Source organism: Xyrauchen texanus, chromosome 8 (genome assembly GCF_025860055.1).
Source record: "Xyrauchen texanus isolate HMW12.3.18 chromosome 8, RBS_HiC_50CHRs, whole genome shotgun sequence".
Classification (NCBI taxonomy): domain Eukaryota; kingdom Metazoa; phylum Chordata; class Actinopteri; order Cypriniformes; family Catostomidae; genus Xyrauchen; species Xyrauchen texanus.
The window spans coordinates 26,656,508-26,684,039 of record NC_068283.1 but is presented as its reverse complement, the minus strand read 5'-3'; the positions used below and the strand labels follow the sequence as shown (position 1 = coordinate 26,684,039).

The 27,532-nt window shown below is 41.7% G+C and overlaps 3 protein-coding genes across 5 annotated transcripts in view; 1 reads left to right on the top strand and 2 right to left on the bottom strand.

The window, feature by feature from the left end:
* Positions 1-781, bottom strand: part of smg1 (SMG1 nonsense mediated mRNA decay associated PI3K related kinase) — a 67,753-nt gene extending 66,972 nt beyond the window's left edge. For both annotated transcript variants that reach the window (XM_052131556.1, XM_052131557.1), the window contains exon 1: positions 600-781. In XM_052131556.1, coding sequence (XP_051987516.1) covers positions 600-676 — 77 coding nt within the window. In that variant the 5' untranslated portion in view covers positions 677-781. The remainder of the gene's footprint in view (positions 1-599) is intronic.
* A 16,570-nt stretch (positions 782-17,351) lies between these two features.
* Positions 17,352-24,414, top strand: clec19a (C-type lectin domain containing 19A). The gene is made up of 5 exons (XM_052131562.1): positions 17,352-17,503; positions 20,233-20,410; positions 20,542-20,635; positions 21,366-21,498; positions 22,381-24,414. Exons 1-5 carry the CDS (start codon positions 17,419-17,421, stop codon positions 22,455-22,457), a joined length of 567 nt encoding a protein of 188 aa, XP_051987522.1. The 5' UTR covers positions 17,352-17,418; the 3' UTR covers positions 22,458-24,414.
* A 741-nt stretch (positions 24,415-25,155) lies between these two features.
* Positions 25,156-27,532, bottom strand: part of syt17 (synaptotagmin XVII) — a 30,969-nt gene continuing 28,592 nt past the window's right edge. For both annotated transcript variants that reach the window (XM_052131560.1, XM_052131559.1), the window contains exon 8: positions 25,156-27,424. In XM_052131560.1, the coding sequence (XP_051987520.1) occupies positions 27,228-27,424 (197 nt within the window). In that variant the 3' untranslated portion in view covers positions 25,156-27,227. The remainder of the gene's footprint in view (positions 27,425-27,532) is intronic.

Here is a 27,532-nt window from a genome sequence, read left to right as displayed (position 1 = left end):
GGCAATAACTCTAAGCGAGCTAAAGTGAAAGGAGCTAAATAGGCATTATATCAGTATGAGATTATTTCTGTCTCGAAGGTTTGACTCCATGCGAGAACAACACACTCACCTTTATCACAAACTTGAAATAACATTATGTAGCTGTGTCAATCCACACGAGTTACCTCACACACAAAACCACAACACTCAATACACATCATCTCCGCCAAAGTCCCAAATATCCCTGCATTTACTGGCACATTTATGCTCATTTTTTACAAACACAGCAGCCGAACACACACCCACATGGTGAATACCGTGAGTGTTTGTTAGTAGGCTAACCTGTGCTAGCATTTGCTTGCTAACCAGTCTTAAAAATGAACTTTAGCGGTTGACATTTGTCAGTTTAACCATGCGTCTTTACAAATATGTCCACAGATTCTAGTACGACAACAGTGCTGTAAGGTATGCTGTGAAGTGACGGGCTTGAAACGGCTCTTTTAAACTCTCCTCACGTGGAAAGAGCGCCCGGCTGTTTGATAAAGAGGCGCGAGAGAGCAAGGCCTTGCTGAAGCCTTGGCCTGTCGTGTGAGCACTCGCCCGTGTAATGTGCTACTGACCTGGGCTGCCAGTCATTCCAGTTTTGATGCAGTTTGTGGGCGCTGCTCAGCCGAGACCCAAGGGCTTTGCGGCTCATTACCTTTGCGAAGACAGCATGACCCGTCTAACACGGGAAGAGTCCGCAAACAACCCCTACTTTCGGCGTTCACTTTATATCCATGCACGGCTTGGAAATGCACTGTATGTGTTTCAAACTGAGAGACAGCGGCCTGACCCTCCCATATAGTTCGCTCTCTTTTAGCACGGCTAGTGAGTTCACACAACGGCAGCGGCATCTATCGGTGCATAAAATTAACGACAGCTCCATTGTTATTAGGACCGATGCCGAGACGAATGTATTTCCCGTTTGGTGTGCAATCTTGGTAGCAAACGCATGCTCGTTGATGGCAGAAACAGGCTTGTTGAGTGAAATGCTACTTAACTTGAAGCTGTTTGAATCAAAAATAAAATGGAAAATGTAGGCTTAAGTGAGGAAAATGCATTATTTACATATGCGATTTCATCCTATACTTACTTGAACCAGAAAATAGAAACATCTGTTGCTATTGCCTGATTCTCTGACTGTGTGGTTGCCTAGTGACAGCAGGATGTGAAGGAAAATAATTAGAGCTCCAGGTGGAACGACAGGAAACATGACAACAACGCAAAGCAGATAAATTCAACCAGCGTTTCATTGCAAATATTAATTTAAACTAATCTTGTAAACAGTCTCCAAATTACCATAAAGGTTGAAGGGATGAATATTATGTATCAGTACATTTTCAGGTGCATCTTAACCCCTCAGAGAGACAGGACATTTATTTCAAATGTCTTCAGGTGGTGGAATTTAAAACTATTAAACAGGAGGGTGTTGGGTTTTCCTGCCTCTCTGCTGTCTAGAGGAATTATTGCTCTGATCGCCCTCTTAAAAAAATAAAAAAATAAAAAAATAAATATATATATATATATTTACATCTGGCTTTATATTGGGTATTTGTTCTTAGTATAGTCATGCACTGGACATTTCTTAGTATAGTCGTGCACTGGAAAATGCATCAATATGAACTTCTGCAGTTAATCCAGGATGGACTTCAAATATATTAGACATTAATCTTAATATAAATCTTAATCTTATATATATATATATATATATATATATATATATATATATATATATATATATATATATATATATATATATAATTATTATTTTTTTAAACAATGGACCTTAATGCTTACTTAATTTACCAATTTAAAACCACGACTTGCACGACACACCCATAGCTAATATTGGCATTATATTCATGTTGTTTAGCCAGAGGCGAACTGGCTCCCACAGCGAGTCTGGTTTCTGGTTATTTTTCTCCTTTAACCAACATCTTATGGAGTTTGCCTAAGTCGCCTCCAGATTGCTCACAGGGGATTTAAATACAATTATTATTTAATTATTCAATTTCGAATACACAATTTCGAATCATATTTCATCAAACTACACAATGATCACTCTAAGACTTTATAGACATTACAGTTTAATTTTCATTTAATGCATGACTTCCTGTAAAGCTGTTTTGAAACAATGTGTGTTGTGAAAGTGCAATACAAATAAAAATGACTTGACCAGTGCAATTGCAACATACAATATTTGTGATGCTTCGTTATCTCTGCATGAATCTGAAGATTTTCAAAGAAATCTGCTTTTGTGAATGTTTCAGTCTTGAAGTTGGTGTGACCAAGAGAATATCTTTGACCACCTGACTTTAATCTTGCAGAATTAAAAGCATATAATTGTAAAATGAAATTATACATATCAATTAATCTAATTTAAAACTCAGTGGATTTGTTTGTTTTGTATCTAAAAAGGCTTCTTAATTTATGGTTTCATTCCAAGGTCAGTGAAATTTACATTTCCATACACTACTTATACATAGCACAAGTGTACCACAAGATGGTAGCAATGAGCTTAGACCGACTGCAGGGCATCAGCCTGATACAAATAAACAAAACATTTCCCCCCACTCTTTTCCCACACTTGTCACACTTAAATGGATAGTTCACCCAAATATGAAAATTCTCTCATTGTTTTCTCACCCTCATGCCATTCCAAATGTGTATGACTGTCTTTCTTCAGCTCAACATGAACAAAGATTTTAGAAGAATATTTCAGCTCTGTTGGTACATTCAATGCAAGTGAATGGTGGCCAGAACTTTGAAGCTCCAAAAAGAACATAAAATCTACATAAAAGTAATCCATACAACTCCAGTGGTTTAATGTCTTCTGAAGGGTGACAATAGGTGTGGGGGAGAAACTGACACTACAGTTGTTACAGTTATAGACATTACAGTTTCTTATAGACATTACAGTTTTATTTTCTGTTAACACCTGATCTTCTGTAAAGCTGCTTTGAAACTATGTGTGTTGTGAAATACAAATAAAATTGAATTGAATTGAAATGAAACAGATACAAATGTAAGTCTTTTTTTACTCTAAATACTCATCCCTTCTTATTAGGTGGCAGTATGCATGAAGAATATGACTCATCAAAAACAAAAGAAGAACTCTAAGCAGAGAAGAGCACTTAGGAGGGCTGTTTGAAACTGGAGATTTATCTTAAATATTGATCTGTTTCTCAACCACACATATCATATCACTTCTGAAGACATTAATTAAATCACTGAAATTGTATGGATTACTTTTATGCTGAGCTTTAAAATTTTGGTCACCATTTACATGCATTGTATGGACCTACAGAGCTAAGAGATTTTTCTAAAAATCTTTGTTTGTGTTCTGCTGACGAAAGAAAGTCATACACATCTGGGATGCCATGAGGATGAGTAAATGATGAGAGAATTGTAATTTTTGAGTGAACTATCCCTTTAAGCAATCACATCGGAAGGTCAAGTAACGCCATCTAAGAGCAGGCCACAAGCCTGGGAGTTGACTTAGTCGGGGAGGTGCGGGAAATGCGGTGAGAGGTGCTGAACATCTCAGCAGTGCAGACGAAGGTTGTTGCTGACATGGAGGATCTTACTGTGATGCGTTGATCGATCACTGCCATGGAGGCGAAGTTCACTGATGTGGTTACATGTGGGGGATGTCGAGAAATGGATCGATTACCTGGAGTCATCGGAGAGGTAATTATCTGCTAATACGCTAGTGACCAAGGTGGATTTGGAGCGTGTCTGGGAGAAGTTGGAGGACATGGAGAACCATCAGTGGTGGAATAATGTCCGTATCATTGGAGTTCCAGAGGGCGAAAGGGGACAGGATATGGTAAAATTCCTTGAAGGGCTCCTTCCGAATCTGTCGACATATCAGGCCACAAATTGGAAATCGAGCAAGCTCACAGGGTTCCTGCTCGGCGATCCACGGAACAGGCCCCGATCAATTCTGGCCAAAGAATGAAGAACTTCTTGGAAGAACCACAGCATTTTCTTGTTCCCAGACTTTGCGAACTCGAAAAGAGAGAAACGTGATCTATTCAAGGAATGCAAGAAAGTTTTACATCAACAGAAGGTCGCTTATGCACTGACATTCCCGGCCAAATTGAGAATAGATGCTAAGGAAGGCCGTAAATCGATGTCCTTCATAAAGTCAATGGAGTGATTAAGTTATCATGTTGACACGTTGCATCCATCTCACTAAACATTTGCTTGACTGTATGATGAATCTGCACACTTTTTTTGCGCTGGTTCTGCCTAGCGGCTGGAGTTTATTTTGTAGAGTGTCACACCTTCAGGACAGTTTATGGATGAATCTACACGCTCTTTGTGATTATTACTCCTATTGGTTGGAGTTTGTTTTGTGGAGTATTTCTTGCAAAGACATTTGAGTGATTAAATCATTTGTTTGCACTCACGTTGCACCCGAGTGGACTGGCTCACTGAATATTCACTTAACTGTTTGTGGAATCTGCATGCTATTTTTGTGCTGGTTCCCCCTAGCGGCTGGAGTTTATTTTGTAGAGTTTGTTTTATAGATAATATTTTGTTGCGCAATTCAGTCTCGCAAAATTTGTATAGAAACACCGGACTTGAGCAATCCGACGGCAATGTTGTCGTGGGGGTTCTTTTAGGCGTGCATGGACTGTTTGAGTTTGGAGGGATGGAGGACCTCCAGTTGACGCAGTCGTGCACAGGGTTAATGTACACGTTTTTCTTTTTTCTGTTTGTTTGGTTCTGGGAGATGTTCGGGATTTGATTGTTGAACTAATGTTGTAATTTGGTCTTTATTTATTAATAATTTATTATTATTATGTCAAAATGTCAAATGCTAATATGAGTGGATTGTCTCTCTCCATGTGGAATGTGAATGGGTTGGGGCACCCCATAAAAAGAAGGAAGGTTATTTCTCTTCATAAGCATAAGAAATGTGATATAGTGTTTCTTCAAGAAATGCATCTTTTTCCGCAGGAAAACAACAGTGGCTCGGCTCAGCGACGTGGCAGGGGAGACACAACGTCTCGTTCCCTCCATCAGGGAACGGAGGTTACATACGTAACCTAGACGTTCCCCTTCTGTCGCTCTCTCCACATTGTGTCAGAGAAGCGACACTAGGGGTCCACTTATAAAAGTGCCATGCACTGAGCAGTGTACGTGAACTGCTGATACAGGAGCGAGCAGGTATCCTTACGTGCAGGACGACCAACTGTATCAGGCTGCACGTACCCTTCCCCAATGCCCCATTTAAGCCATCAGGATTCCTTATCGTTACCCTGGAGGGGAACAAGGTGCTGGCCGCCAACCTGGGAATGGGCCAAGCCTGGCCGGGCCTCTTTCTCTCTATGTTTCTCGTGATAGAGCAACTAAGGCCGGGGCCCTTACACGCATTGAGGGAAGGGGGTCTTAGCCCTTATTCAGGGCGGAGAAGACCCTGCGGAGGCCATGCCTACCCGAGAGGGGAGGCAAGTTTAAGTGGCAAGACCATCAGAGGCCTGCTTAGGGCCTATGTGGAAAAGTCGGTGCGGTGGTGGATCCAGCCTCATAGAGGGGGGAACATACAGCACGGCAGCCGAGGCAGCCATGACTGCCTAAGGGAAACACGGGAGTCAGCTCGCCAGAGGGGACAGAACCGTGGTGTTACACACAGGGGGAGTCCGAAGGAGGCCTTACCTGTGGAGCACCTATACCGGTAAAGGGTAGCTTGCAGTACCCGCAGTGGTTTGGGTCAGCGAGTTCCTCCGCTGAACTGCGACCCACGAGGGCTAGGGAGGAATTGACCAGTGTCCCAAACCTGAGATCTCCTGGGAATGATGGTTAGGGGGAAGGGCTCTAGGTGCAAGCGATTCACCCGGTCAGATCGTAGGCGCACACCGAAGTTCTCACGGGCTCGGTACCTGAGAAAACACGGGACAATACTGACTCAACTCGGAGATTGTAGAATCTCGCAAAAGTGTTAGGTGTTGCCCAGCCCGCTGCTCTACAAATGTCAGTGCCCCTAGCCAGTGCCCATGAGGACGCAACACTCCTGGTGGAGTGAGCTCGGACCCGCAAGGGGGGGGGGCACGGCCTGGGTGTGATAAGCCAGGGAAATGGCGTCGACAACCCAGTGGGCGAGTCTCTGCTTGGAGACAGCATTCCCTTTCTGCTGTCCCCCAAAGCAGACGAAGAGCTGCTCAGAGCGTCTGGTGCTCTGTGTGCGGTCCAGATAAATACGTAAAGCACGTACTGGACACAGCAGTGAAAGGGCTCCAGAGGTCTGGGTGCGGGTGCCAGAGCGTGCCCCGTCCCTGAGAAAGAAGGTCCTTCCTCAGGGGAATTCAGCCAGGAGGGGCTGTCGTGAGGAGCGTGTGGTCCAAAAACCAAGTCCGGGTAGGCCAGTAAGGGGCTACCAGAATGACTTGCTCCTCGTCCTCCCTGACCTTGCATAGCACCTTTGCAAGAAGGCTCACTGGGGTGAATGCGTACTTGCGCAGCCCCGCAGGCCAGCTGTGTGCCAATGCATCTGCCCCGAGGGGAGCCTCTGTCCGGGCATACCAGAGCGGGCAGTGGGAGGTTTCTTGGGAGGCAAACAGGTCTACCTGAGCCTTGCCGAACCGGTCCCAAATCAGCTGGATTGACTGTGGGTGGAGCCTCCACTCTCCACCAGGCAAGCTTCGTCTTGACAGCGCGTCCGCTATCACATTGAGGTTGCCGGGGATGTGAGTGGCGCGCAGTGACTCCAGTCGCTGCTGACTCCAAAGGAGGAGACGACGGGCGAGCTGTGACATGTGGGAGGGAGCGTACTCCGCCTTGGCGGTTTATGTAGGCTACGACCGTGGTGCTGTCTGTCCTGACTAGGACATGTTTGTTCCAAATTAAAGGAAGAAACTTGCTCTAGCCAGTTGATGTGCCAGCGCAGCGGGCCCGTTGCATACGGCGCCCCAACCCAATTTGGAGGCGTCGGTTGTGACCAGAACGCATCGGGACACCTGCTGCAAGGGTACTCCTGCCCTTAGGAAGCAGAGGTCTGTCCAGGGTTTGAAGGTTTGGCGGCAGGCAGAGGTAACTTTTATGTTGTGCGTGCCGCAGCGCCATGCTCGTCTCGGGACTCGAGTCCGGAGTCAGTCTCTGAAGTGGCCGCTGCGGAGGATGCCATATGCCCCAGGAGCTGTTGGAAACGTTTTAGCGGGACCATGGCGCCTGGCTTGAAGGAAGTGAGGCATTTCAGCACTGACTGAGCACGCTCGTTGGAGAGACGTGCTGTCATTGGGACTGAGTCTAACTCCAGACCGAGAAAAGAGATACTCTGGACCGGGGAGAGCTTGCTCTTTTCCCAGTTGACCTGAAACCCCAAACGGCTGAGGTGGCTGAGCACCTGGTCTCTGTGTGCAAATAGTAACTCTCGGGAGTGGGCCAGTATGAGCCAGTCGTCGAGGTAATTGAGTATGCGTATGCAGGCTTCTCAGAGCGGGGCAAGAGCTGCCTCTGCGACTTTCGTGAAGCCACGAGGGGACAGAGACAGGCCGAAGGGGAGGACTTTGTACTGATACGCCTGACCGTGGAACGCGAACCTTAGGAAGGGGCGGTGTCGAGGGCGAATTGAGACGTGGAAGTACGCGTCCTTCAGGTCTACCGCTGCGAACCAATCGAGATGCCAGACGCCAGATAGAATTTGTTTCTGGGTGAGCATTTTTAACGGGAGTTTGGATAAGGTCCGATTGAGAACTCGCAGGTCCAAGATTGGTCGTAAGCCGCCGCCTTTCTTGGGTACAACGAAGTAAGGGCTGTAGAAACCCTTCTTCGTTTTGGTTGGAGGGACAGGCTCTATCGCGCCCTTAATAGAAGGGAGGTGATTTCTTCAAGCAGGGAGAGGGCATGTTGGCCATGTACTGCGGAAAAATGCACGCCCACGAAGGGGGCGGAGACCTGGCAAACTGAATTGCGTGAACCGAAGTCGAATGGTCCGTGCAGCCAGCGTGACGGGTTGGGCAGTGAAAGCCACGCTTCTAAATTCGGTGCTAGGGGCACCAAGGGGACGGATTTTTGGACATACCCAGCGGGCTTCGAGCGGTGCGGAACAGGTAACGCAGGCGCCGGGAGGCAACGTGGCGCCCCGAGGCTCTGGTGCTGAGAATAAACTCAAAGCACTTACCTTGCTCACGCGACCCGGGCGGGGGCGGTTCATGACTGAGGAGGAGGTCTGGTGTTGGCGCCCTCTGGACTCATCTGAACCGGCCGGCCGGGAACAGTCGTGGCACTGAAGGCGGGACACCACGCCCATGGAGCCGGGACTGTTGAGGCCTGAAAGCAGAGTGCCGTGGAGAATGCCATTTGCGGGCCATGTGCCCCAGAGACAAAGGAAATAGCTCTTTCATTGAGAATTTAGGTACCGCAGCCCATGTTAGGGGTGCGGCAAATGAAAAAACAAAGGATTCTCCTCCCGCCCTCCACCGGGGACGGAGCGCTCTTACCACCTCCGAGCTAACGCCTTGGGCTCTGGGTGCGTTGTCTCAGGAGCTTCTGGGAGCCTTCCGGTCCTCGAGGGGGTCCGTGAGACAGGGGGCGTGCGCTTCCCGCGGTTTGTTCGACGCTGGGGCTGAGAGCTGGGCCCGGGTGGAGGTGGAGCAGGGGCTTGCCTTCTGGCCGCGGGAGGACGCCCTCGGTGAGCAGACGGGGCAAGGGCCGTGGCGGCAGGCTTGCGGCGAGGCATGATGTGAGAGATGGCCTCCTTCTGCTTCTTCACCATGGAGAACTGCTGGGCAAATTCCTCGACGGTGTCGCCGAAGAGGCCGAACTGGGAGACAGGGGCGTTGAGGAAGCGAGTGTTGTCGGCTTCACGCATCTCGACCATGTTCAGCCACAGTTGACGTTCCTGGACCACTAGCATGGCCATCGCCTGCCCGAGCGCTTGCGCTGTGACCTTCGTCGCTCTCAGGGTGAGGTCGGTCGCTGAGCGCAGTTCCTGCAGCGTGTCGGGATCAGAGCCACCCCCGTGCATGTCGCGTAGTGCCTTGGCTTGGTGGACCTGCAGGAGAGCCATGGCATGCAGGGCGGAAGCAGCGCGTCCGGTGGCGCTGTAGGCCTTCGCTGTCAGCGAGGAGGTTGCTCTACAGGTCCGGGAAGGGAGTACAGGCGACCTCGCCAGGTGGTAGGGGTACCGGGGCATAGATGGATCGCAACTGCCCTATCCACCTGGGGAATCGCCTCGTACCCATGGCGCGCTCCGCCATCGAGGGTGGCGAGGGTGGACGAGCCTGTGGCGATGTGGACGAGTGGAGAGGGGTGCTCTCCACGAAGACGCCAGCTCGCCATGCACTTCCGGAAAAACGGACGGGGGCGAGGCTGTGAGCGCGCCCAGACCCCAGGAACCAGTCGCCGAGCCGTGATGGTTGTGGGGAGGATGGAGGGTTCCAATCCAAGCCCACGCTGTCGGCTGCCCGGAAAGCATGTCCGTCATCTGTGCGTCAGCCTCAGCCTGGGCGCAGGCCCGAAAGCAGCAGCCCAGGGGAGTCCTCAGCATCAGATAACCCGCCCCCGATGCCGCGGCGAGCTCATCGGCTTCCATCGCAAGAGGGTCGGCCGACTGGCTGTTAGGCGAGTCACCGCTACCTCGAAAGCACGGACGGAATCAACGAGCGTGTCGGGCGCTGGTGGTCCGAGGGGCGTATCCGGTGGAGCTGCACCCGCTGCCATCCCCAAATCGCCTCCATCGCCAGCCGCATCGTCCTCAATCCCGTGGGAAGAAGGAGCGACACGGGGGGCGGCTGGAGTGGCTTGCTCACGGTTGTAAGCAAGCCGCGACCGCAACGTTGTCATGGTCATGTTCTCGCAGTGAGATCCTGAACCATCCACAAACGCAGCCTTGGTGTGATCGCTACCCAGACACACGAGACAGTGCCTGTGGCCGTCGGAAGCGGAGAGCACACCGCATCCAGGAACAACACAGGGGCGGAAGGGCATCTTTATAAAGACGCATCCTTAAAAGGACGTTCAACGCCGCTGTGTTTTGCTCTTTTAGAGGAAATTACTCTTTTAAATAAAATCACTCTTTTAGGAAAAAACTCGTAAGAGTTTTTAAATCTGCACTGTCGATGCGCCCAGGGGCAGGAATGCACAGCCGTGCAAACAGGAGAAAGCCGCTGTTGTGCGCCGTAGAATCCAACAGCATGCAGCAGAGGGATAACAGGAACTCGGTGTGTACACGCAGCTGTTGCAGACACGACCATCGGCTCCGAAGAAATTTTCTGAATGAATTCCCGTATTTGCGCCGCTTAAATACCCGTATGTCCGGGGGTGGGACATGCAAATACTGGTTGCCAACTCTCATTGGCCTTTTTTCATAGTCCAGAGGTGAATATCGGCGCTCAAGAGAGACCCCTAGTGTCGCTTCTCTGACACAACGTGGCTAGATATATAAAACAGAGAGTGTCTTTTTCTACCATTCCCTCAGTGAAATCTACTAGTGGTGAAATATTTACCCTGGCCACTGATATTAATAATGGTTTTAAAGAATTCTATCTTGATCTCTATAGTTCCATGTCTTTGTCTACTGATGAGGATATTAGAAATTTTAGAACTTACTCAGAACCATTAGAACTTACTAAATTGATAGCTGAGCAAAAAAATTCTCTTGATTCTGAGATAACCTTGGAGGAGCTTGGCCTTGTCTACAGGCCAGATGGCTTTGCCACTGAATTTTTTAGATCGTATACCACAGAACTGGCTCTACTTTTACTAGAAGTTTATAAAAGAACTATTAAAGAATGGAAAGCTTCCGCCAACCATGACACAAGCCCGGATCAGTCTGATTCATAACAAGGACAAAGTTCCAAGGGAGTGTAAGAGTAACCATCTAATTTCCCTGATCCAACTAGACGTTAAAATATTGTCAAATTTTTTTACATTTTATTTAACTGATTAAGTCATGACATCGCTTATACATATAGATCAGGTAGGGTTTATTCAAAGTCTACTATTACTATAAAGAACTATTAGCGGCTGCGATAAGGAAGGAGGATGATTTTCCAGGGGTGGTGGCAGGAGGTGTGATGCATAAGATTTTGCTTTACGCAGATGATATTTTATTATTCGTCTCCAACCCAACAAGGTCTATACCTTGCCTCCACAAAATAATTCATTCATTTTCTAAGTTCTCGCGATACAGAGTCAATTGGTCTAAATCCGAAGCTTTGTCTCTGACAGCATGCTGCAATGGCATTTCAGCCGGGCGCCTTCCAGTGGCCCAAACAGGGCATTAAGTATATCTCCCTATAGATGTCCCCCTCTCTTATTTCAAGCAATTTGATAGTATAGCAAAGTCCTTCATTTGGAATGGTAAACATCCCAAATTACACTTCAGTAAGTTACATATGCCGATTGACAAAGGCCTACCCAAGATTTTGTTTTACTATCATGCATTCGGTCATAGACATTTGGCTCATTTGTCACTTCCACCTGAGAGAGCCCCTCCCTGGTTTTGCATTGAACAGGAAGTTCTTCTTGCTCCTGTTTCGCCATTGCAAAGCCTTTCTATCAAACTAAACGGAGAAGTTAAGTTACACCCCGTTATCTCGCATTTGTACTCGGTATAGACAAAAGTGTCCAGAGTGTTTAATTCGGATGTTTATTTAAATGATGCCTCGAGCATATGGCTGAACCCAAAAATATGTATTAATAAGTCCCCTTTCTGCTGGACAGAGTGGATTGTGAGGGACCTAAATGACCTAAATGAGAGTGGAGTGTTGAGATCCTTTGAAAATATGGTTCAACATTTTGGGATTCCCAGATCTCAATTCTTCAGGGGCCAGTTGCACCAACTATACGTACGTTACAACTTAGCCTAATTGTGGCGTAAATGGGCACTAAGTCGCAATTTACGCTCGACTAAATATTTGAGCATTGCACCATTAATATTAGGTAGGACGTAACCCTACAAATAAACTAAATATTTACGGAAGCCTCAAACCAGGAGTGAGTAACGGATTAAATAAAAAAGCAGATTAATTTAATGATATCAATGAGCTCATGTTTTAGTTGACAGTCTTCAGTCCTTTCAACGTATATAATGATGTTGGCAATGACACTCGTTTACATTTACGTGAGAAAACATTATGTAAAAAATGTACTTCTTCAGCATGAAACCGATCTAACAGTGCACTTTCCTGTGTACTCTGCCCGGTGTCAAGTTTCAACATACGAAATAGATATTAGAATTAATAAATTTCTATTTTCCCAGCCTGTAGAATTAGTACTTTTTTATTTATTGCAGTTTAAATACAGTTATTAAATATTGTTATTTACATATTTAAATATACCATCAATGAAATCTTGTTTTATTACATATTGTATTTCATTGGGGATATAATGTATTACAGCTGACAGTTATGAGCAAACAAGGTTTGAATAAGATCTAACTGAAATTCAATTCAAGTCAAGTCAAGTCATTTTTTTTTGTATAGCGCCTTTCACAACACACATTGTTTCAAAGCAGCTTTACAGAAGATCAGGCATTAACAGAAGATAAAACTGTAATATCTATAATTTCTTGTCAATATTGTGTAAATACGTGATAAAATACGATTGTGAATTGTGTTTAAAAATAAATAATTAAATAATAATTGTATTTATAACCCCAGTGAGCAAGCCGAAGGCGACTGTGGCAAGGAACATAAGATGTTGATTAATGGAGAAAAATAACCTTGGGAGAAACCAGACTCACTGTGGGGGCCAGTTCCCCTCTGGCTAAATTCACAGCTTTTTAAGACTTCTGTGTACAAATTTGAAAGTTGCTTATTAGATCAATACAAGTAAACGTCATATTATGCGGCTACACATCACTTTACGGAGAGCTTACGACCTACTAGTTAAGTCTTGCCTTAAGAACAGGTGGTGCAACTGAATTAAGCACTGACTTAGTTACAAACTAACTAGTAGTTACTAAGCCCTTAGTGTGAACTTTACATCCCAACTTATGTAAGACCTTACGCACAGCTGGTGCAACCCTGCCCAGGTACTTACAGTTGTGCCCTCTACTCTGTACCACTTTTGGGAGTAGTACACAGCCCCCTAAAGTGGCAGATACCCTTGAGGTGGTGCTTGCTGCTTTTAGAAAAGGTCATGAAGCTGCAGCGCATTATTCCTTATTGATCCAGAGTCTTCGGGATGGGGCGTTAACATCTCTTAAAGAGGTTATGGAAAAACCATTTGAATTTGATATTGGAAGATGGGGTGTGTGGAAGGATTTTGAAAAATTTTAAGATCATGTACAGAGATGCAATTTAAGATATTACACTATTTCTACTGGACCCCCTCCAGGCTTGTCTAAAAGATACACCCACCTGCTTGTGATGCCAGTTGGAGGATGGAGATATAACCCATGCTTTCTGGTCTTGTCTTAGGATTCAGGAGTTTTGGTAGAGAGTCCAGAATTTTGTTTGCAAGGTCCTGGGCACTCAAATTCTGTTCTGTCCCAGACTTAGTATGTTGAGTGATGGGGAGGTTATTGATATAACCAATACATATGTAAAAAAGTGGGTCCTCACCAGCATGATGATCGGGAGTCTTTTTATGAATGGTGCACCAAATTGGGCAAGGTAGCATTTTTTAAATGCATGTTGTATAGATGGCTTGGCAGTTTGGATGCATATGACAAGAAATGTGGCAGGTATTTGGCCTTTTTAGAGGGTGCTCAGTAATGGGTAGTGGAGAGAGACATTTTGTTTGGGTATATATTTGTTGAATTTAATTTTTTATATATATTCTTATGGTTTCCTCTTGTCGTTTTTATTTATTGATTTTTTTTGGTATGCGTTTACTTTCATTTTGTGTCGGACAAATGGATGTTTGTAGTGTGTGTGTGTGTGTGTGTGTGTGTGTGTGTGTGTGTGTGTATGTTCTGTTTGTGTAATCTTGTTTTCGAATCAATAAAATGTAAAAAAAGCTGCTCACTGAGCAGTGCTTTGATATCATGCTATGTTTTCTGGCCCAACCCCTGCCCACCCCAATGCATTAATTTGCTAAGCAACATTAAACACTGTAGCAATAAAGGGAATTTCAGACAATGAAGGCAGCAGGGTTGACAGCTGCTTACTTAAAGAGGATCTGTCTGTTTAAACTGCTCACGGTGCGTTGCACCCTTTGAGTTCAATTTGAGATTTCTTACACTCATGCTATCCCAGATGTGTATGACTTTCTTTCTTCAGCAGAACACATTGAGATTTTTAGATACCTTTGCTCTGTAGGTCCAAACAATGCAAGTGAATGGTGATCAGACCTTTGTAGCATCAAAAATCACAAAAAGGAAACATAGAAGAAATCCTTAAGACTCCAGTGCTAAAACATATCTTCAGAAGCAACATAATATGTGTGGGTAAGAAACTAATCAATATTTTTTTTTTTTACTCTAAAACTTCACTTTCACCTTTACACCAGAATGTCACATGTGGTGTCTGTTTAGTTTCAATTTTGCATCTGAAAGTGAAATTTAAAGGTGCACTGAGAAATGTTTATCCCTTAAAAAGTTTTACTACTAAAGTAATTAATTGTAATTTTGAAGCATATGTATAAAATCATGACCGCTCACATGAGATGAGGACTTTAGTCACACCTTATAAAAGCTGCACTGCTGGCCTAGAAGTGGTTGGTAAAAGTGAAATTTCATGGGATTTATTTGCAGGTCAGTTAAAGCATTAACAAAATTTGCAGCTGTTCAATTGGCCTGCAACAGGAAGTGCTGAATGTCACAGCTGTTGCTCAGCTGATATGCAATACTTTCTGCAATACACCTGAGGACTACAACCAGTGTAGGGTAATAAATTGACAGGCAATTTTAATTGTACATCATTTATTTATTTATTTAGTGAGCTCTACATACAAAACAGAGGGTGATATGTTTTATCTTATGTCTGCACATCAGCTTATTTGACATTCTTTGAATTGACTCAAAATCAATACCAGACTCAATAAGGATATTTTTTTTTTTAGCAAACTCATCTCCTTTTCAGGGTTCATGGGTACACCCAATGAATCACTGGAAATGCCCGAACCACTTTCTAGGTCTAAAGCTCAGTGAGCTGGACTGGATTTAAAAGTGTGGCTCCATAAATATGGTTGAAGAACCACTCTCGATAATTTAATGACAGTTTTATACAGGACTGTAGATTTACATAGTGATCCCACATGTTTATTATACTGAAATCGAATTGCAGTGACTGAAAGGTGGAATTATTTCTTCTCTATATTACATGATTTATGAATTATTTATGTACCTATACTTCTTTTCTTATTTTATCAGGTTTATTCTGCCAACAACTGACAGAACATAGCAACAGGATAAACTAAAGAGCTAATTTAGAGACCATATTTAGCAACAATACCATCTTAAAATCTTAAATGGAAGCCTTCTTCAGTACGAGAATGAAACATATCTCTGCACCCCTGCCCTTACAGGTGGCAGCCTAACAGAGATAAGAATAATTCTGGGGCTTTAATAGCATAGGCTTTGTAGGCCTTGAGATAAAGCAGACACTGTCAACTGCAAGACAGGGCCAGGGGAGCCTAAAGGAACTAAGAATGTGTGTGAAGTGGGTGTTCAATAACTGCAGACAAGCTGGAAATCATGATCTTTTCAAATCATTTTTAGAGAGTGAAATATTTATGCATGAGATCACTGATAATTTTTCACATTTGAAGTTAGTGATGGATTAATGCGAGTATTTATGTTGGTAAACATTTTGGAAGGTGTTTCTACCTTCTAAATGTAATTGTTAGCCATTTTTTTCTTGCATTATTCTTTAGTGGCAAACATGATGGATTATTTTTTTCAGTAACAATTACCTTTATTTTTTTTAGGTTACTGTCACTCCATTCATGCCAGACTGTGGTCAATGATGAATGGGATTTGGGGGTTGAATTTCAAAGGTTAAAGGTCAACAAGCAACATCTGTACAAATTAGATGTAGGTCAACTGACGATGTCAGAAAAAAAGGTTGACTATAACTTTAAAAGTGAATTTAATAAAACATTTTACAGAAGATACAAGTGCCATGCTTTGGATGGAAGGAGAGATGAAGATGGGAGTTTGAGTGAACCCAAGTGCAGTGAGTTTAATGACAAACAATATACTTAACTACAAAGAAAACTCTAAGCACTATTAAAGGTAACACAAAGAAGAATAACACAACATAGCTAAACGAAGAAGAATAACAACTACTAACATAGATGTATAAGGGGTATTAGCAGTGTGTTAAGGGATAGTGATCGAGACAAGATAAACACTGAGTGAATGAGGTGAGTTTATATAGAGTCCTTGATGAGATATAAACAAATATATAAAAGTTATATATTAGGTATATATTCATATCTAGGGAAAAAAATTGTGGAACCTTCATGATCACGCCAACCTTGACCTTATCTATCAACACACACACACACACACACACACACACACACACACACACACACACACACACACACACACACACACACACACACACACACACACACACACACACACACACACACACACACACATGTTGGTCTACCTATCATTATGAGGACTTTCCATAGACATAATGACTTTTATACTGTACAAACTATAGATTCTATCCTCTAAACCTAACCCTACCCCTAAACCTAACCCTCACAGAAAACTTTCTGCATTTTTACATTTTCAATAAAACATTGTTTAGTATGATTTTTAAGCGATTTGAATTATGGGGACACTAGAAATGTCCTCATAAATCACATTTATAGCATAATACCCTTGTAATTACTAATTTGTAACTTACAAAATTGTCCTCGTAAATCACAAAAACACGCACACACACACACACACACACACACACACACACACACTGTATAATATGCTGTATATATACTGTATATTGGCATGCTCATGAATGTTCCACTATTTTCTATTTTCCCCTAGATTCGTTCCATATATAATTTTGTCATGTATGGGTTTTATTTTATTATGTATAAGTCACAAATAGTTTGAAATCACTCTGCAAAATATATCATAAATATATCAACAAAATGACAACAAAAAAAAAATATATAATAATAATAATATATTAATTATATAGTAAATTGTCCACCCAGAAGCACAAAAATCTACAGCCTAATTGTTTTAATAATATCATTGCTATAGACATACAATTTTTAGATGCATTTATAGTATTTATCAAGCATTACATAGGATTTATTGCAATTTTAGGTTCTTTGCTCTTTCTCTCCTACACACACACATTCTGATGTCAGTTTTCTGGACTTGACCAAGTAGGAAGAGTCAAGCAAAAAAAAAAAAAAGGCTGAGAGAGGCTCACACACCCTCTAAACTCACCAACACTCTTCACCGTCCTGCAGCACACATGCTCATATGCACACACACCAGATCACAATCTCATCTCTTGTGCACTAAAAATGCTCTGGGAATTGTGCTTAGCTCTACTGTTCACTGGCTTCCCAGTGTCGGCTCTGCCTTCAACTAACATCAAGATCACACAAGGTGAGTTCCACCACAAACAAAAGCTGTTACACAGAAACTGTTATTTTGCTTTAATGCACTTTATTGAATGAGAATGGACAGCCTCAAACCAAACTAGAGCTGGTTTGCTAAGTTATGATCATCATAGAATTTTAACTGTTATCGTAGAGCAGTGCCACTGTTTCTTCTATGTGGTAATGTACAATTTCAACCTCTCCATATTGCAAGGAGCCAGTTTTCCCAATAGAAGAGGATTTGTTATATATATATGCTATGCTTGAAATATTTTATTGATTCACAAGTGATCAGACTAACATGCAAAGTATGTTTAAAGGCTGTATGAATTGGTAGGGCAAGAAAATCAAACTTTTCTTGTAAATTAGATTACGCTGGAAAGAAAGTGATGCCAAGTTCTATTTAATTCAATTGTACAGATACAAATGTCTTAATATAAACTCATTTATCAATTCAGCTATCAAGAAAACTCTTTCCAGACATTTAGCACTCCTAAAATATTGTTACACAATATCCAAAAAGTGTTACTATTTATTATACTAGTATTATTTTCTAAAATTATTGTAATGTAATATCAAAATTCAACACTTTCAGAGGACAGGGTATACTGTAATACTAATTGTTGTATAACAGAACCCTAAAAAGTTGTGTAGTTAGGCACAAACTAAATTGAATACAGGTCACATCCCTTCATGTTCACAGACTCTTAGTTTAACTCTTTTATGGACTTTTATGTTGTAGTTTTTCTCCACACTACATTTCACTGCAAGCACCGTCATCATTACATTCAGCTGTTTCCCATCAGTGTTCTCATCTTTTCCTTGTGTTGTGATTGTGGAGTTTTGTGTTCCATGCGCAGTCGCCTTCAGCATTTTCATATTATTTTTTATTATTTAATTTCTGTACACAATTTACAATCATATTTAATCAAACTACACAACGATCACTGTGACACATTATAGATATTATGGTTAAATTTTTTTGTTTTTGTTAATACATGATTTCCTGTAAAGCTGTTTGAAACAATGTGTGTTGTGAAAAGCGCTATACAAATTTAAATGAATTGGCTTAACTTGACTCACGGCCATCCATATGAGGAGGAGAAGAAAGGCTCCTACTCCCCAGTAACTGCCAGAGTTCACGGCCACGGGTGTCGTCCACCTGTCACTGCCAGTGCCAATGGCCACGAAGATAGTTCCCCTATCACTGCCTGTGCTCATGACCATGGAGGAAATTCCCTAGTCACTGCCAGTGCTAATGACCATTGAGGTCATGCCCCTCTCACTGCCAGCATTCATGGCCATGGAGGTCATCCCCTTGTCACTGCCAGTGCCAACGGCCACGAAGACCGTTCCCCTGTCACTGCCTGTGCTCATGACCATGGAGGAAATTCCCTAGTCACTGCCAGTGCTAACAACCATTGAGGTCATGCCCCTCTCACTGCCAGCATTCATGGCCATGGAGGTCATCCCCTTGTCACTGCCAGTCCCCATGGCCTCGAAGGCCGTTCCCCTTTCACTGCCTGTGCTCACAACCACGGAGGTTATTCCCCTGTCACTGCCTGTGTCTATGACCACAGAGGTAATTTCCCTGTTACTGTCAGTGCCTATGGCCATGGAGGCCGTTTCCCTGTCTCTGCCCATGTTCACGACCACAGAGGTCGTTTCCCTGTCACTGTCAGTGCCCACGGCAATGGAGGATGTTTCCCAGTCGCTGCCAGTGCTCCTGACCATGGTGGCTCCACCCTCAGTCTTCCATGGCTCTGCCCTCAGAGTCTTCCACGGCTCAGCCTAATCCATTTGAGACTCTTCCTCCAGTGGCTCCGCCCTCTCCTTCTAATACTCCTCCTCCAATGTCTTCTAAGCTGCTTACTACTCCAACCCCTGCAGCTCCACCTCCAGTGACTCAATTCCCTGAGCCTGTTGTGGCTCCGCCCACTCCGCCTCCTGCTGTGCTTTCTCCTGAGCCACCTACTGCTCCACCCCCTCCGGTTCCTCCTCCTGAGACTCAAATCCACCAGCTCCACCTCCGGCTCTTCCACCTCCCAAACCGCCGGACCCCGTTCCCTTCCTGGATCTGTCTCCCAAACCTCTGTACCCTACTCCCTTACAGGAGAGACCTTCCTGGCCTCCGGACCATCCTGCCCAGTCCTATAATTGTCTGCCAGCTCTGCCTTGGCCTTACAAATATCTGTCTTTGGTCTGTCACACCCTTTCTTGTCACCATCCCTTCATGTTCACGGACTCTTAGTTTAACAATTTCATGGACTTATGTTGTAGTTTTTCCTCACACTAAATTTCCCTGCAAGCACCGTCATTACATACACCTGTTTCCCATCAGTGTTCCCAGCTGTTTCTTGTGTTGTGATTTCCCATGTCTGTATATATTCCCTCGTGTTTCATCACTCATCGTCTAGTCTCATCTATAGTGCAATTGATCTAAATTGTTCCTATGTTTATTAAGCCTTGTACTATTTCTATTTGTACATGGTCTTCTTCATCTTTAAAAACTGCAACTGGGTTCACTAAAATCTCTCTCCTTGTTCATGCTGTGGAAAGGAAAATATAACAAAACAGTTTGTAATCAGTTAGATATTTGAAATATCATCTGGAAAGTAATGTAATAATAGGGTCTGTGGTCTTTTTGTCTATTAGGGCTATTATGTCCTCATATTCTACTGAACTGCTAAATTAAAACAGAACAAAAGTATTTCATATTATTACTGTCTTCTCTAGCACTGCCCATGCAACTATCAGACTCAAACCAGCCTGTGACATGTCCACTCTTTTGGACTGAATTTGAGGGTTACTGCTACCGTTTCTTCCCATTGAACCGTACCTGGGCTGAAGCAGATCTGTACTGTGCAGAGTTCTCCAATGGACACAAATCAGCCAAGCTCACCTCCATACACAGGTATGATTCCTGTTGAAGTTTACAGGCAGTGTTGGCATAACATAAGTCTTAACAGTATGGAGGATTTTACTGGAATATCTTTTAAGAACTGCAGTTTCCAACAAGTTTTTTTTCCTTGTATTTTTTAATAGCTGGGAAGAAAATGTCTTTGTCTATGATCTTGTCAATAGCCGTGTACCCGGAATTCCAACAGATATTTGGATTGGCCTTCATGATAGAAGACAGGTAACCATTCTGTTTACAATCTAAAATTGATTTATTAAAATGGACAGTGGATTTATTAAAAGTGTATAAACTACTAGCGCATTACATGGCAGCATTGCTTCATCAATCCTTTATGAAGTTTTGTTAAAGGAATAATGCACCCAAAATTGAAATTTCTGTCATTATTTATGCACCCCCATTTTGTTTCAAACCTGCCTGACTTTCTTTCTTCTGTGGAACACAAAAGAAGGGATGGAGATAAGTAAATATGAATTGTAATGTTTGGGTAAACTATCCCTTTAACCACGATGTCATGTGATGTCACACATTTTATTATTAGCTAATATATAGTATACTCATTTACAGCTTATAACAGACATAATTGTAATACATAGCTTGGGTGCATTCCCAGGTCAATCCCAGCCTGTCAAACCTTTCATTAATTTTATGAAATAAAAATATGGTTTCCATGAGTGAGATTTAATCAGCTGCAGATTTGGCTGATCCAACAGACTTGGCCTGCCACCAAGATGTGCTAATGTAGGATGAACATGATTTATGGATGACAAACACTCTGATCTGTGAAAAGACTGTCTGTGTTAAGACTGCTGTTAGGAATTCTATAGAGATTCTTGATAAAATGAAATGTCACTTCGACATGTGCATGGCAGGATGGATTTAATAACTATTTCAGGGTCAAAAGAAAGAGCTAGAAAATGTGATAGCATTGTTAATCAATTTTTGTCTACAGGAGGGCACTATGGAGTGGACAGATGGGTCACCCTATGAATACAGTTATTGGGATGGAAACCAGCCAGATGATGGCATCCATCGCATCCCTGTGGAGGAGGACTGTGTGGAAATCTGGTACAGGCAAAACAGTGGTAAGTATGTGGTGGACTGTATTACTTTGTGTGTTTCTTCAACTCTAGACACCTTTGACCCTGTGGGCTTTTAGAAAATAAACTCTCTTGAAACACACTTTTTTCTCTCTGTGTTAACATTTTAAAAATTGATTAGCTAACAGTGAACTACCACAGTTATCAGATCATTATTACTTAACGTGAAGTTAATTGTTTCTTCATTAGTTAATAGTACTGAAGTGTTAATATAGTACTACTCATTTGTCCAGCAATAATATCTGCATAGTTACCTATTAAGTATGAATCAGTATTATAAAGCATTACTGGATTTAAAAGTGTGGTGCCATAAGGAAGGTTGGAGATGTCTAATTTGTCCAGAGACAAAGATCAACAGTGCACACTGCATCAATTGAGAATTATGCAAATTATGTCCTTTTTCTGAAACGCCACCGCATATTTACCACAATGTAATTTCCACTATACAGTCTGACTATACAATCTCAAATTATGTATTGAGTTTGAACTTTCTGTAGTGGAAATGGCAGTGATTAAAAGGGCATTTTTGACTCGTTTCTAAACTTTATTAGTGGCCTTTTAAATTTTTTGGCATAATGGGAATTACACCACAACTGAGGTACTGTTGTATCCTGTGTACAAATGTATACAAATCATTTCACACAATACATTTTGAAATGGTTTATGATTATTTTACGCTACGTCAATTATCATAGTTTTGAAAATGTAATATTTTCATAATGAAATTTCATATTTTAAGATTGGGTCAAGGATAAATTAACTAAAATTGAAATTCACAGTGCCCATTGTTGATAAAGCAACCAATTATGTTGTGATATCGGTAATTCAATGCATTCCAAAATTGTCTTTTGTTTTCATCTTTTGCAGCGCTGAGGTCTTGGAATGACAACAGTTGTGATAAGGCTTTTCCATTCATCTGTAAGATTCCTACACTGGAAAACTAACCTCTCGCTAAATCAAAGATTTGTTAAGCAGTTTTTATGATCAACAACGACACCCCAACATCTATCTATCAATCACATTGCAGCAACAAGGTGTCTTTTTCTCTCCATCCTTGCAGTGACAATGGGCTCTCTCCAATCTGTTATAACTGCACTCTGCACTTCTCCCCCATCCACTTCAATTTCCTGTTCCCAGCCCCTCAACATCCACCCACCCCTTTTGTGTCATTGTGCCAAGTTTTCTCATTCCTCTGGAGCTTGTTCAGAACACTCGAGAATAATATATATTTTTCCCCCACTGGAGATGCTATTGATTATTCATGTTGATATTCGATATTGGTGTTAATGCTGTTGTTGTAAATTACATATCAGTCCATTCCCTTTTTTAGCCAGACACCTGCACTTGGCTATTTCCACACCAAGAGTGAGTTGCACAAAGGGAGTTCTAGAGACTTCAGACTGAACTATAAGCATGCAAATATTTTTTTAAGGAAATCTAAGCTCCATGCTGTTTACCAAATGCCTGTTCATGCTGTGAGAACATTATTTACTTGTATTAAATTTGGGTATATTTGCCAGAGTCACCAGGATTTGAAAAAGATGATAATGCCCAACGGCCTGACTTAATATTCAGTATGTTAAATTTAGTGCAATTAATTTTTTTAATTTGAGAATATTTCAAAGAGCATCCTGTGTGCTTCATTGGTAGCAAAGAAAACGGACTTTCTGACTGAATTCATATGGGCAATGTCACCAATCTGAAGGATCATAAACATTGCTCATTCATTTTACACCATAACTGTTCTGTTCTAAGTTTTAAGGTTTTATATGATGGTCATAAGTCTCACTCACAGACATTGAGATACTGTTTGTAATGAGTCCTGAGTTTAGCTTTAGCCCATTATCCAGAGTGCTTTCAATGTTCATCTGTGCACATCGATCTACTGACCCAAGAGGTGAGATTCTGAAAGAGTAGGGATTTAAATCTTTGTTGATTGCAAAGCTTCAAAAGACAGAGAGAGCTTAACCTCAGCCTGGCAAATGACCTTTTATGCTTCTGTCTCCAGTTCATGGACCGTGCCAATTAGTGACTGAGAAATCTCTGTTCCTTTGTACACAGCTCTATCGGTAAACAACCTTGTGGACCACTTAAAATGTTAGAACATCAATCCAAACTCTCTATACTTACAGCATGTCATACATGTGTATCATTTGTCTTGGACCAAATTTAGTTCAGCAGAGAGAGATTTTAAAATGGATAATAACCTCAGCTGGGGGCCCAAGTGTCTCTCCAGGAAGGAATTTTGTAAGAAATGGCTGTTTGCACATGACACAGTGCCTTGGTATTCCTGTCATATAGCATCTGTTTTGAAATAAAGAGAAAGAATCTATTTTGTAGATATGGTCTTATATTCAAGTAAACATGGTAGTTTTGATTATTATGTGCCTGACACAGACCCAGGACTCATGAGGAACGCAGGGTTAAGCTGCTCCCCTATTGCTGAAGAAAGCAATTAAGTGACTAATCTCTTGGTTTTATAGTCCTCAAGAGCGAACATTTATACACAAACAAGCCCTGAATCATTTTAGTGATTTAATTAATGCAATGCCAGGGTAATTACTATGGTTGTAAAATGTTCAGGTTTAAACAGATATTTTCAAATAATACAATGAAATGACGATAACCTCAGTATTTTGTTGCCAGTTAAACTCTGTATTTCATTTCTTAACGTCATCATTTTCCAACATAAGTGGTTCTAGAGAGCAAGTTTCCATTCCAAGTGGAGAAAAACTAATGCGTTTCACTCTGGAACATATTCATTAATTCAAGCTCAATAAACAAGAAACGTTAACATCTCTGAAATATCAACAGCGCTTTCACTGCTAGAAGATGTAAAATGTTTCAATATACCTCTGTTTATATCAATCTTGCACTGTCTGTCTAAGAAATCATATTAAAAGTCAAGCTAAGATTAAGGAGTCAGGGTTACATTTTTGTAAATTGCTTTTGTGGTGCTTACGTGCGTGTGATCAGAGTTTGAATCTGGCTTGGGTTAAGGATAAGTAAGAGGTTGAAGTTTGGGGTAGGGTAAAGTTTTTGGTTCATAAATTTAGTATTAAACCATACAGTTTAAACTTACAGGTACAGTTAATCCAAAAAAACAATAATTATCTTTTCATTTAAAGGAAAAAGGAAAGTTGGTCTGCTCTCACACAAGAACGATCGTATCACTTCAGAAGACATGGAATAAACCACTTTATTCGTATGGATTACCTCTTTGCTGTCCTTTTTGGAGCTTGGAAGTGTTGGTCCCCATTGACGTGCATTGTAGATTTATTCACATCATATTTGCATTATATCTTCATTTGTGTTACGCAGAGGAAAGAAAGTCAAGTTTGAGATGGCATAAAGGTGAGTAAATTATAAAAAAATTATAATTTTTGGGCTAAATGTTCCTTTAAGCATAAGAAAGCTGTGAACTCATACAGTACATTTGACAGGATTGTGCCAAAACAGTGATTGGCATTATGTTCATACAATTTGCATAGCCTGCTATCAGTTAAAATAATCATATGGTAATTAAATTCTCTTGTATACTTCAAAAAATGACATAAAAATTACAAATCCATTGCTACAGAATAAATAAATTCACAGGAATGGCAAAGCATACTGAGGACAAAGGGAGAAGCTTAGTAACAAACATCACTTTAATGCAACAGCTTTCCAAAAAACGTTTTCATCACTGATACAATCTCTGTAAAATAGACCTTTAAAGGGATTCTGCTGATCAGTTTCAGAGGTCTGCTTTGTTTCTTCTCACACTCTACCAAACCGTACACTTTAAGACTCATCGCAATAAACCATCTCACAAAGAGCAGCATCGGTACATACTCTCAGAGGATTCAGAGCAGACAAGGAGACGGTGGACTAAATGTTTTGGTTAAGAATAAAATGAAGACACAGTTCAAAACAGCCACCTTTGAAACAGGTCATTTTAACAGCGTTTTAATTTTTTACATTATTTTCATGATTTTGTCCATTTCTTTCAGTTTTTTCTTCTATATTGCAACATGCATTTGTTCAATACACAGTTTAAGTTATAAATATATACCGATATGTTTGCAGAGATACATATATATCTATTACAGTATATGCATTTATAATCTAAATAAATACATATTTTTCCTGGTACAGCATCATTATTATTAAGATTTTTACCACTCTTATAATTTTGACTGTCATCTACATTAACATTGACATTGGTGGAATCATACAATTGACTCTTGACCTTAAACAACAACTTAGCACACACAGGTCACACAAGAAAGGAGACAGATACTGAAATGTTTCTGATTTTACTTAGATTCTATGCTAAATATATATATTTTTATGCTAAATATGTATATTTCCAATCATATCATCCTATTTATGCCTATATACTTTAATGTTAAAAACAATTGACTGAAAAGAAGTAGACAAATTACATTTACAGCATGTCGCTCAAACAACATATGAACTGAACTTGGCAAGAGCATTTGACTAGGAGATTGACGGTAACAGAGCAAAGAGAAATACATGTATCTGCACCTTGTCGGAATGGCACTATATTGCCCAAAATATGTTCACTGTTGTAGACAATAACACAAATGCATTTTTACATGGTGATACAGACCTCAGCTGCAACGAGTGCAAACATTTACCAAATGCACACAATCTCACAAACACTTAAAAGTATAGTTCACCCAAAAATTAAACTTCTACCATCATTTACTCAGCCTCATGTTGTTCCAACCCATATGACTTCCTTTCTTTCATAAAACATAAAAGGAGATGTTAGGCAGAATGTTCGCTTCATATGGGTTTGGAACAACATGAGGGTTAGTAAACGATAGCAGAATTTTCATTTTGGGGTGAACTCTTTTAACAAAATCTAAGGTCAAAATGTGTATGAAAAACAGTGATACATATCACTAAACAGAAGCTTTGGTGTAAAATGCTGACTTTAAATAATCAAACCTGAAGGAAATAAAAATACTGTGCCACCACAGGATTTGGACTGATTTCCAACTACTTCAAAAACTGATTATCAGTAATCATATTAAAATCTATAAAAAAAAGAAACAATATTATAATTAAAACACTGCAGCCCAGCCCAGTGGTTAGTTGTGGTCTTGGCTGCTTCAGCCTACACTCAAGCTGCCTGAGCAGGCTGAATGCAGCTGAGGGTCAGATGATGATGACATTATTGACTTCTTGTGTAAGATAGTATCAATGTGATAAAAAGAAAACATTCTGTAGAATCTGTGGTTTAAGATATTTGTTTGTCTTTTAAAACAAAAGGGATAATTGACCCAAAAATTTGCGTTTTTGTGATAATTTACTGACCTTCATGTTATTCCAAACCTATATGACTTTCTTTCTTTAGTGGAACACAAACAGAGATATTAGGCAGAATGTTAAGGACTTACATTCTCATCCTCAATTCACTTTCATTGCATTGTGTTTTTTCATACACTGAAAGTGAATGGTGACTAAGGCTAACATCTCCTTTTGTATTCCATGGAAGAGGGAAAGTTAAAAATGCATTTGAAACAACATGACGGTGAATAAATGATGATACAATTTACATTTTTAGGTGAACTGTCACTTTTACACAATGCAGAATCCTCAAGAAACTCCCAGATGTTTGTTTTGTGGGGTTCAGTAAATTCACAAAGTTCGGTACTGCAGATGTTTATCCCACCTCTGCTGCTGACTGTCATGTGTTAGTACTATGTGACCTCAAGAGAAGCCGGGGAAACGCGGTCACACTCAGCACGAGAGCGCAGGCTGTGCCACTGTTCCACCGGGTTGCGCTGGGAGCGCAGAAGCCTGCGCCAGTGTGTTGTTTCCTGCGCACCAGTGGAGAACTGGCCGATCACAATGCGGCCGACAAAATCGTTGCTACTCTTCATGTTGTGCCCATAAACTAAAACGGAAATGACATTGAAATAAATATTACATTTAAACAATATCACTGAGTAAGAGTGTTGTTGTACTGAAACTCTTATTGGCATATAATCTTTATGATATATAT